The 12746-nt window shown below is 25.9% G+C and overlaps 1 protein-coding gene across 2 annotated transcripts in view; it reads left to right on the top strand.

Annotated features, from left to right (window-relative positions):
* Positions 1-8118, top strand: part of LOC117166996 (arginase, hepatic) — a 13984-nt gene extending 5866 nt beyond the window's left edge. For both annotated transcript variants that reach the window (XM_033351524.1, XM_033351525.1), the window contains exons 4-8: positions 1049-1254; positions 4545-4708; positions 4799-4914; positions 5070-5192; positions 7586-8118. In XM_033351524.1, coding sequence (XP_033207415.1) covers positions 1049-1254; positions 4545-4708; positions 4799-4914; positions 5070-5192; positions 7586-7821 — 845 coding nt within the window. In that variant the 3' untranslated portion in view covers positions 7822-8118. The remainder of the gene's footprint in view (positions 1-1048; positions 1255-4544; positions 4709-4798; positions 4915-5069; positions 5193-7585) is intronic.
* Positions 8119-12746: the final 4628 nt, after the last annotated feature.

Here is a 12746-nt window from a genome sequence, read left to right as displayed (position 1 = left end):
AGTTTGAGACCGATATTTTATGTATAAAAAAAGTTCGAACGTTCAAAAAATGTTAAGGTTCAGAAAAAAGATGAAATAATTTTCAGTGAAGTTCCTACCAAATTGCAGTACCTAAACGTACTTTATTGTAACCTAATAAATCTTCCAAAGTTTCAGCTCGATATTTTATTTATAATATCTTTGATTCAGTGAACCGAAAAAGTGAGGTCGGTAATATAGGTATTTAGCTGCGTCACATGCCCTTAATTACTAGGCAGTCTGATAAGTACCTATAAATTCTAAGAGATGGCATTAGTATTCACTAATGTGAACCATTTTCTTCGAGCTTGATCCTTCAAATGATGCCTGTAAAAACTTCAGCCATTTATGTTTACGCATTTACAAGTTACAGCACTGAGAAGCGACTAACCTCCGAGTTTTTTTTAATATGGAAAAACCTGAGTTTCGAGTTTTGATCAAACACTACTATCTTCGCAAGAAAACGATATCCGAGACCAAGGCCAAGCTCGATAAGCATTACCCGGACTCTGCACCGTCGATTGGAACGATTCATAAGTGGTTTACCGAGTTTCGTTGTGGCCGTACGAGCACAGTTGATGCTGTACGATCTGGGCGCCCAAAAGAGGTCAGTACACCAGAAAATGTCGAAAAAATCCATGATATGATGTTGAATGATTCCAAAGTGAAATTGAGAGCGGTAGCTAATGCTGTAGGCATATCATTGGAACGTGTGGACGGTATCAAAAAGTTAGAAAATCGTTGAACTCGCTGTATCGACCTAAAAGTAGAGTATGTTGAAAAATAAAAACGACTTTAACCAAAAAAACGTCTCCGTGTTTCATTTTTCAGGGACTTATCAGACTGCCTAGTAGTTTCAATTCACCTGATCCTAAAGCCAAAACTTACATCAACAATTTCTACAAAATTGTTTTGAGGGTCAATATAATCCCCCAGCGATTATTGTTATTTAAATTAGAAAATTCTAGAAAGCTTGAAAAATGAATTCTTTTTATTTTGTAGATTAATGTATTTAATTATTGGCCTACAGGATTAGATGTCAAAGATTATGGAAATGTCTCATACAAAACAGAGCCAATTCCAGGTGTAGATAATATGATCCATTTGAGTGAGGTAGCAGGATGTACAAGTCGCGTATCTGAAATGGTTCAGCAAGCCTTGAATGATGACAGAACAGTCGTCACTTTAGGAGGAGATCATAGCGTAGGAATTGGCACCATTGATGGACATGTAAAAGTATGTATTTAAAAATCTATCATGATACTTGATTCGAGAGAATAAAGTTAATTAAAAAATATATATATTTAAATTATAAAATTAAATTAAATTAATCTTTTTTTATTTGCCTATTTTTGTAATTTTTTAACGGAAGTCCAAAATTCCGTTTCTAATTTACCTAATTGCAGCCTTTACATCCCAAAATGGGGAACAAATTCTTCAATATAAAATAAATTTATGGTAGTATTATATTGAGTTCAATATGAAAGTCAAAATATATTACATTTTCAACAAAGTAGTTGAGTTTTCTATCAGAAGATTTAAGTTTTCAAGCTAAGAAGTCGAATGTTTTAAAAGACAGTTGAATTGTCAAACCGCAAAGATAAACGTTGAACAAAAAAGTTAATTTTCTACCAAAAAATATGAATTCCTTACTCAAAAAGGCAAATTTTCAACCAAAAATTATATAGGTAAATTTTCAGATGAAAAAATTATTTTTAACCCCAAGGAAACGAATTTTTAACAAAGTCGCTGAATTTTCAATCACAGAAATGAATTTTCAACTAAAAAAAAGAATAAAATTAATTTTTCTACCAAAAAAGAAAAAATTTCAACAAATAATGGAATAGTTAAATTAAGAGTTAGAAAATTAATTTAAAAAACGAATTTTCCGAAAGTAGTTAAATTTTCAACCAAAGAAATAAATTGGAAACTAAAGTTATGAATCCTCAAGCGATAAGATGAAGTTTTAACGAAAAATGTGATAATTGATAGTTTGATAAAAAAAAAACAATTGTAATTTCAAATCAAAAGCAGTTTAATTAAAACAAAAAATACGGATTTTCAACAAAATAGTTGAACCCTAAACCCGGAAATATAAATTATCAACCAAAAATTTAATTTTTTATAAAACTGCTGAATTTTAAGGTAAAAAAGATTAATCTTAATGGACAAATTTAATAGTTGAATTTTTAGCAAAAAAGGTTAATTCTCAAAAACTAAAATAAATTTTGAAAAAAAGTTTCAACTTTCAATCAAGTATGTGATCCTAAAAACTATTAATTTTCAGCTAAAAAAGTAATAGTTTAATTTGCAGTTTAAAAACTCAAAACAAATAGTAGAATTTATAACCAAAAGAGAAGAATTTGCAATAAAACAGTTAAAATTTCAAGCAAAAAGTAGAATTTTCTACAAAACGGTCGAATTTTTACCTCAAAAATATTAATTTAAACAAAAAGTTAATTTTCAACAAAATAATTAAATTTTTAACCAATTAATTGAATTCTTGAACAATGTTTTTTTATAGCCAAGAAAGAAAAAAATTGCAACCGATAGTTGAATTTTTAACCGAAATATACACATTTTTAACAAAATAGGTACATTTTCAAGCAGAAAATTAATTTTCAACTAAAAAGATGAGTTTTCAACCAAGAAACATGAATTCTCAAAGAAAAATGTAATGTTTGATATTTCAACCAAAAATATTATAATTTGTAATAAAAAACAGTTGAATTCATCAAAAAAGACGAATTTTCAAATAAAAAAAATAAATTTTCAACTAACAAGTTTTAACCTACGATATGTATAATAAACTAAATTTTTATAAAAAAGATTGTACTCTTAAACCAACAACAATTCTCCACAAAATTTTCTACAAAACAGTTGAATTTTCAACCCCAAAGTTAATTTTCAACGAAATATTTTTGAATTTTCTACCAAAATATTAGAATTTTCACCACAAAAAGTTGTATATTTAATAAAAATGTTGAATTGTCAAGCCAAAAAGATGAATTTTATATAAAACAGTCGAATTGTCAACGCGACAATAAGAATCTTCAATAAAAAAGTTACTATTCAACTAAGTACAATCAATTTTCAACAAAAAATAGTAAAGTATAATTTTCATTTAAGAAAAGCAACTTTCAACAAAAAAAGCAAATAAATTTTCGATAAAATAGTTCAATCTTCGTCCTGTACTTTTAACAAAGTAGTAAATAAATATAATATAATAAATTATAATAATTATAATTATAATAAGTAATAATATAATAAATATAATAATAAACAAAGTAGTAAATTTTCAACAAAATAATTAAATCATCAATGGATAAATTGATCTTTTAACAATTTTGTTGCTCTATCAACCAATTAGTTGAATTTTTAACCGAAAAATATAAATTCTCAACGAAAAATGTAACTAATAGTTGATATTTTCACCAAAAAAGATTTTAATTTTTAAACAAGAGCAGTTGAGTTCATCAAAAAAAGATAAAATTCTAACAACATAGTTGGTTTTTTAACCAAAAAAGATTTTACAGTGAAGAAAGAAAAAAATGCTATCTGTAGTTGAATTTTCAATCCAAAAAAGATAAGTCCCTAAATAAAAATGTAATAGTTGATATTTCAACAAAAAATTGTATAATATTTGTGATAAAAAAACAGTTGATATCATCCATAAAGAAAAATTTTCAAAAAGATAGTTGAATTTTCAAAATAAAGATAAATTTTCAACTAAAAATGGAAGATTTGAATTTTCAGCTAAAAACATGTATTTTCAAGCGAAAATAAAGAAGTTTCAACTTACTAGATGAAACTTAAACTAAAATTATTATAAATCTTCAGCAACAAAAATTAATTCTCAACAAAGGAGTTAATTTTTCAACCACAAAGTTAATTCTCAACGAAACAGTTGAATTTCTACCACAGTAATAGAATCCCCCCCCCCCCCAAATATGTACTTTTAATAAAACAGTTTAATTTTCAATCAAAAAAGCAAAAGGATCTTTAATAAAATACAGTGAAACTATTTTATAGCGCCGATTTTCGGGCTGACGGTGGGTGGGAACAAACCTGCAAGAGCTAGCTCCGCTTTTGTTTGTTCACGCTTGAGTGCTCGCCTAAGTGACAACCGCAGACCCCGCGCAGCTCCTTTTACACCTACCTTTGACAGGGCGTCAATTCTCGGAAGGGCTATAGAAGGGAGGGCTATTAAAAGGCTTTCACGGTAGTTCAATCTTCGACCTGAATTTTTAACAAAGTACTTCAACCAGGTTCAACTTTCAACCAAAAGAGATGTCTAACCAAATTTTCAACAAACTAATTAAATTTTCAACCAAATAGTACAATTTTTAACTAAAGGAACTTTAAACCAAAAATATAGTTGGATTTTCTTATTGACTTCTATGAATTCAGTTCGCATTTAATCGAAAAAAAGAGCAAATGGGGAAGTTTCTTGAAAATAGAGGCAAACGTTAAAAAAAAGAGGGGAATAGGGGAAAGAGTTTGAAGTCTGTAATTTAATTTTTCAGGTACATAAAGATGTTGCCGTTTTATGGGTGGATGCACATGCTGATCTTAACACAAACAAGACAAGCGACAGTGGAAACGTGCACGGAATGCCGGTAGCTCTTCTCACATCAGAATTGTCCGATTACTGGCCTCATCTTCCCGGAATGGATTGGCAACAGCCCATGTATTATATTTTTTGCAGCTTTTCTTCATAAGCATTAAAATCATTAATTTATTATTGAATCTAATTTAACATTTTTCTCTTCCATGCCAGGTTGTCTATCAGAAATATAGCATACATAGGATTGCGATCTGTTGATCAGTATGAGCGATTGGTGCTTGAAAAGTTCGGAATAACTGCATTTGGCATGGAAGATGTTGAAAGATATGGTAAAATATTTTCCAATAATTTTTTATCTTTTTTTAATTTTGGACATTTGTATTTGGAAGAATTCACTCAATTAAGTTTATTTAGCGAAAAGCGGTATGTTGTTTATTACAAATTAATGTAAAAAAAAGCGTTTTTAATCTCTTGAATGTTTCAGGTATTCACGACACCGTTCATATGGCTCTTAATAAAATCGATCCTGATCACTCTAAATCACTTCATGTCAGTTTCGACATAGATTCACTTGATCCTCTTGAAGCGCCCAGCACCGGAACTCCTGGTATTATTTTTTTTTTAATAAATTTTTTTTCAACCCAAAAATATACATTTTCAACAAAGAAGTTTCTTTTTTGTACAAAATAGTTAAATCTTCAAACAATAAAATAATTTTAAACATAATATGTATTTAAAGTTTCCTTCAAGTATTCAGATGAAATATGGTGTTCTTAATGATGAGTCTTCACCAAAGAAATTAGATTTTATCCAAATAGTTCAACTTTCAACTAAGTAGTTGAATTTTCAGCAAAGAAATGTCAAATTTTTAAAAAAGTACTTGAATACTCAACAAAAACAGATTAATTTCCAGCCAAACAATTACATTTTAAACCAAAAAAGATTAAATTTCTACCAAGAAGATTAATTTCTTAACAAAAAGGAGGAATTAAAAAAAATATAGCTTTTGTTAAATTTATTAATTATGATTATATACATAATTTCTTGTTTATTATTTTAATTATTATATTCGCATTTATAGTTGAATTTCTAACAAAAAAAGATTAGTTTTCAACAAAAAATTGTGTGGTTAAATTTTTATCAAAAAAGATCAATTTTCAACCAAATTGTTAAGTTTTAAACTAAAAAATATCAATTTTCAACCAAGAATTGTGTGGTTAAATCTTCAGAAAAAAAATTATTTTCAAAAAAATAAAAAATGCCAACAAAATAAATGGATTTTTTACCGAATAGATGAATTTTCAACTAGAATGATATTTTTTCAACTAAAATAGAAGAATTATTAGCCAAATGGTTCAATCTTCAACAAAAAAAGACGAATTTCTTAACAAAAAAACCTGAATTATCAACTAAAAAAAGTAATTCTTTAACAAAAAAAGTAATAGTTACTTTTTCAGTTGAGGAATTAATTTTCAACAACAAAAAACGATTTTCAATAAAATATTTGAATTTTTAAACTAATTATATATTTATTTTCAAGCCGAAAAAATATGGATTTGCTACCAAAATGGTTGAAGTTTCAACGCAGAAAGAAGATATTTCAAGAAAGTAATTGAATTATCCACCAAACAGATGAATTCTTATTATTTTTTAATTTATTATTATTAATCTTCGATACAAAAATTGAATTTTGAATAAAGTTGGTCCACTTTTAAGCAAGTTCTTGCATTCTCAATGAAAAATGTAACATCTGACATTTGTATCAAAAAATATTTCAATCCTGAATAAAAAACAATAAACTCAACCAAAGAAGGCATATTTTAAAGAAAATAGTTAAATTTTCAGCGCGAAAAGAATCTCCAGCCAATAAAGAAAAAAAATGTTAAGCAAATTATTAAATTTTCTTGCCAAAAAGAGGAGTTTCTTATAAAATAGTGTAATTTTCAATTCATCTTTATTGATTGAAATATAACATTCTTGGCGAAAATGTATTTTTCTGGTTTGAAAGTTAAGTGTTTTCTTAAAAAGTCGACTTTTTAGCTTAAAAACTTCAATTTTGCCGAAAATTCGTATTTTTTGGTTTAAAACTAATTTTCTTTGTTGAAAACGCATCTATTTGAAAATAAATTGTTTTAAAGTAGTTTTTTTTTAAACTGAAGTTTGAGTAATCTATTTACGGTTGTAAACTTACATTTCTAAATTGAAAATTCAATTATTTGTTTGAAAATTCATTTATTTTTTTCAAAATTCGTCTTTTGATAGAAAATTAATCTTCTTGATTGAAAATACATCTTGAAAAATGCAAACTGTTTTTTCTTTTAAATTTTATATTTTTCTGTTTTAAAATTCGGCCATTTGGTTTCAAATGTCATTATCTTCTTGAAAATTCAACTATTTTGTTAAAGTCATATTTTGGTCGAAAAAACAAACTATTTTGTTAAAAATTCGTCCTTTTAGATCGAAAATTAACCTTTATGATAAAAAAGTCACCCTATTGGGTGAAAATTTATATGACCTGGTTGAAAATTAATTTATTTTTTGAAAATAATGTTTTGAACTGAACTTTCGGTTGAAAACTTATATTTTTTAATTGGAAATTCAACTGTTTCGTTGAAAATTCATGTAGTTTTTTAGTTAATCTTTTGGTAGAAAACAGGTTTTTAAAAATGCAACTGTTTTTTTATTTTTTCATTATAATCTTTTTCTGTTTGAAAATTCGACCATTTGGTTTCAAATGTATTTTTGTAGATTGTAAAATTCAACTATATTATTAAAGTCACTTTTTTGGTTGAAAATTTATTTTTCTTGGTTGAAAAGTGACTTTTTAAAATAAAAAATTCAACTGCCTTCGAAGAAATTATTTTTTTTTTTTTGATTAAAGATTTTACTGTTCGGTTAAAAGTTAAACTATGTTATTGAAAATTCGTCTCTTGCTTAAGAGTTCACCAGGAATTTTTACTCAATGAAGTAAAATATTATTCTTATTATAATTGTTTGCAGTACGTGGTGGTTTATCTCTAAGAGAAGGGATACACCTGATGGAAGAAATGTACAGAACACGCAGATTAAATGCAGTGGATTTGGTGGAACTAAATCCGCAAATTGGAGATGAGCGCAGCGTACAATTAACTGTTGAGGCTGCAATTCACATAATTCAAGCTGGAGTAGGCTATTTGAGGCGTGGCTTAAAAGTTCCAAAAGGAATTACGGATATGCCTTTACAGACATTCAGATAATGCTGAAGAAATATTTTCCAGAAGATTCTGGATTATTCCAATTGTCAAGAAATTTTGATTAAAATGCAAATTTTTTTTAAGCCTCAAGAAGGTCCTAAAAAATATCTTTTGAAAACGCGAAGTTGAAGAAAATATTAAGAATTTGAAGAAACTGTTAAATTTTTATTCTAACTAAGTGAATATTTTAATTGTGAAGATCAATAACAATTTTGTGAAATATAATTTCGTGTACTTATATTCTAATTATTCAATCATTATCATCAGTGTACATTAATACATTTAAACTTCATTATTAAGCAATTGAAAAAAATGTTCGTCCAAAACTTACGTATAATAAATGTAGAAAATCATACTCAGTTTGCCTGACTTTACCTTCTCGGACTCACTGCAGAGATAAAAATTCAAATAAATGAAAAATTAACTTTATTTTTTAAGGAAAATTTTAAGTTTTTAAATCTAAAATTTTGAAAGTATTAAAAACGATGTTCAAGATTTATTAAAAAAATGATTCTTATTTCTATTTATTTATCGTAGATTTTACAGTATTTTCCGAAGTATTTTGTTGAAAATTACTTATTATAAAATCCAATTGATTTTCATTTTTATTTTAAATCTTTTTTTGTTGAAATATCAACTGTTACATGTTTCGCTGAGAATTCATCCTCTTAGGTTGAAAATGCAACTCTTTGGTTGATAGTTGAACTACTATCTAAAAAGTTCATTTTTTTGGTTGAGGATTAATAATTTTAGTTGAAAATACGTTTCTGTTTTTTTTTTTAATTGAAAATTAATGTTTCGTAGAAAATTCTTTTTTTTTTACATAAAAACTAACTCTCTTAGTTAAAATTTTGTTGTTAAAATATCAACTATTACACGTTTCCTTGACAATTCAACTTCTTTTTAAAAAAAGTCATGCCTCTTTCTTAAAAATTCAAGCATTTGATTGAATTTTTTGTTCTTTCTAGACAAAACTTTTTTCATTGGTTGATAATTTGGAAATATTTTGTTAAATAACAAACAATACTTAAATCTAAATTTTTTTGAGAAAAAATTTGTTGACAATTCAACTCCTTTTTAACAAAGTCATACATATTTCTTAAAAAATCAACAATCTGAACGAAACTTTTGTCTTTGGTTGAAAGGAAATATTTGGTTAAATAACAAATAATTCTTAAATCTAAATTTTTTTTTAAGATTTTGTTTAACATTCATATTTTTGGTATGAAAACTATTCACTTCCTAGAAATTTCACCATTTTTGGTTCAGATTAGAATTCAACTGTCTGGTTACGAATTAATCTTTTTCGGTTGAAAATAAACTTTTTTGGTGAAAATTCAACTACTTGATTGAAAATTAATGTATTTTGTTCAAAATTCGTATTTTTTTCTAGAAAATTAAATTTTTTTATTTAAAAATGCAATTATCATGAAAAATAATTCTGTTTTAGTTGAGTATTTAAACATTGTATTGAAAATTACGCTTTGTTTGTAAAATTCGACTGTTTTTTTCATTTTAAATTAAAATTTTGTTGTTAAAATATCAACAATTACACTTTTCGTTGACAATTCAACTCCTTTTTAACAAAGGCATGCATATTTCTTAAAAAATCAACAATTTGATCGAAATTTTTTGTTCTTTCTAGACATTTTTTTCTGGTTGAAAACCAGTAATCGTGAAACTTGGTAATAATTTGAAAATATTGTTTTAAAGCCATATGTGAAAAGTAACAATTGATAATAAAATTCACTTATTTTTAGCATTTTATAATCGCAAATAGAAATTACATTCATTTGAGTTATATAATAACAAGAAAAATTTCATCACGATTACTGGGACATTTACCTTATTTGTTTAACTAATTCGCGAAGTAGTTCAAAAACATTTTCAAGGAAAAGGGAAATTCCTTACCCTAACCTTAATGGTATCCCTCTCCCTTCATTCTCTTGTGTTCATATAATAAAACTTGTATAAACATAAGATGCGTCAGTTTTTGTTAAGCCTGAGTTTTCATCAATCTTATTTCTTTTCTTAAGAAAGTATAAGTAGAAGAGGTGACGTTTATTTTAGATTACCAGTCTGCAGTATAGATAAATTCGCATCTGTAAGTATTTTTCTATTAATTTATCTCAAATTTTGAAAATCATAGCAATAACTTCTGATTTTTTCCCACTAAATTAATTTGTTAAAGAAGATTTTATCGAGCTATTTCTGACAATTTAAATCTACATAAATTAATTAAAAATTAAATCCATTAAAGAAATTTTTAAATAGGAAAAAAGAAAGTCTCTTATTTTTGGATTTGCGATTCCAGGTCAAAAAATTTAACTCAGATTCATTATATTTAATTTAAATTTAGTTTACAGTTTAGAATGTTTATCACTTCGTACGTATTGTTTACTTCGAAATTTGAATAAGAAGTTAATATTTATTTATTATTTTCTATATTGCACCAGGACCTGACAGTTGTTTGTATACATTACGTTGGTTCGAAAAAAAATCTGGAAATCGGAAATGGAACTATGAAAAAAATTATATGAGCACCCTGAAAAAGTATAATTAATTTGGATTTCATCGATAAATGCCTTGGCTTTGCACAAATTTTTATTTGAACTCCTATCAAAGATTATTAAAAATATTCCAAAAATAATTTTAAAACAAATAGAAATGTAAAGAGAATTTTTGCGGGTATCTGAAACGTTTTTACTGGAAAAAACACTAAAAAATAATTTAATTAGCCTAGGAAATCATAATTTTTAAAAATCAGCCATTTTCTAGAAAATTCACAATACTCGCACTTATCTTTTATTAGAATAATTAAATTTTCCTAGCGTTTTTTACCAGTATAAACGTTCTAGATAACTCAAAAAATTTGCTCCACATTTCTATAGATTTTAAAGATTTATTATCAAAAACAGGAGTCTATTGAACTTTAATAATCTCTCATGGGGGCTGCAAATAAAAGTCTGGAATAATTTAGGGAGTCGATTGTGTCTCGAAAAATGTAAAAAATGGACATTTACGATATCAAAATCACGAAAAAAATAATTTTGTTTCTAACATATTTTGTGAACGTGAAAAACGGCAAAACCAAGGCTACTTTTCGACGTAGTTTAATTTCCGATTTCCAAAATTAAGTTTTCTCGACCCACCCAAAAAAATCATCAAATTTCGATATAAATTATATTCTCTATTTTTTAATAACTACAAAAAAAACGCGCGATGAGGGCGTGATTATTATATTTTTTGACATACTTAATTTTTAAATTAAAATATAAAATGAATATTATTACAAAATTTTTGTATTCCGTAGTATCTATTATCTTCTAGAATAGAAAAGCAAAAATTGTTTAACATTGCAATTCTTCTTTTAAAACTAATCTCTTTTTCCTTCATAATAACCGATGTCCGCTTAAAAATGTTAACATAACCTGAAATAGTTCAAAAACCGATTTCCTGTATAAAACGCTAAGACAAAATTTTTATTATTTTTGTTTGTAATAACCGATTTCCGATTAGAGACGTTAACATTAACTTAAATTGTACAAAAAATTTAAATCTTCTCTGAAATCTAATGATTTCTTACTAAAATAAATATTTCCGGTGTAAAGCGTCAAAATAATCTAATATTGTTAAAAATTGTGCATCTTTTTTTTAAATGTTTGAAATATCATTTTTTTAAAATTAATCATAACAATTTTCAACGAAAACCATTAACATAATCAAAAATTGTTTTAAAAAATGTAAATTGTGTACAATTATAATTTTTGTTTTAAAATATCGATTTCAGATGAAAAACTTAATGATTAAGTTAAATTGTAAAAAATTTTAAATCTTTGATATCTAATGACTTTTTACTCAAAATATCGATTTCTGGTATAAAGCACCAACATAACCTGAAATTGTCGAAAATAGTGCATCTTCCCTGAAATATCATTTTTTAAATTAAAAATATCAATTTCCGACAAAAACCATAAGCAACACCTAAAAATGTTTTAAAAAATCTAAATTTTGCAAAAATGATCATTTTTGTTCAAAATACCGATTTCAGAGGAAAACGTTTACATTAACAAATTAACTTAAATTGTAAAAAATTGTAATCTTCTTTGAAATTTAATGATTTTTTACTCAAAATGCCGATGTACGATGTAAAACGCCAACATAACCTAAAGTTGTTAAAAAATCGTGCATCTCCTTTAAAATTGTTAAAATATAATCTGTTTAAATACCAATTTCCGGCTAAAACCATTCACATAATCAAAAATGGTTGAAAAATTAAATTTATTAATAAATATAAATTTTAATTAATAATTTATTAAAATAATTTGATTGCAAAATGAATGAATTAATTAGATTAAAATTAACAATAAAATAGGTCAATTTAATTATATTGAAATTTAACTTAAAAATATAGTATAAATTTATTAATATAATTTTTGTTTTAAAATACCGATTTTTGGTGAAAAGCCCAAACATAACCAAAAATTGTGAATCTTCTTTAATATATTTTTTCAAATTAAAAATAAAAATTTGCGTCAAAAACCATTAACATAATCAAAAACTCTTAAAAAATTCGAAATCCTGTTCAAGTTCTAATTTTCGTTTGAAAAAACCAATTTTCGATGGAAAACTTTAAATTTTTCGAACTTTTCCTTGAAATCTAATTATTTTTAAACACAAATTTCAATTTCTTATTATAATTTTAAATTATTTGAATTATATTTAAAAAATACTATTTTTGTTTCAAAATACCAATAGGTGAAACCTACTATAATTACATAAAGTTGTTAAAAATGTGTAATTTGTTCAGAAATTATGGGTCCTCAATAATAGTCCAGGAGCTGGGTAGGATCCCGTATGCATTAAAGAGGTAAAGGATAAAAACTATGTAGTCTTATGTATTTTGACCCGCTGAATCCAATGGTACC

Source organism: Belonocnema kinseyi, chromosome 2 (genome assembly GCF_010883055.1).
Source record: "Belonocnema kinseyi isolate 2016_QV_RU_SX_M_011 chromosome 2, B_treatae_v1, whole genome shotgun sequence".
NCBI classification, from domain to species: domain Eukaryota; kingdom Metazoa; phylum Arthropoda; class Insecta; order Hymenoptera; family Cynipidae; genus Belonocnema; species Belonocnema kinseyi.
The sequence above is the reverse complement of the archived record's forward strand: the minus strand, read 5'-3'. Positions and strand labels throughout refer to the sequence as shown.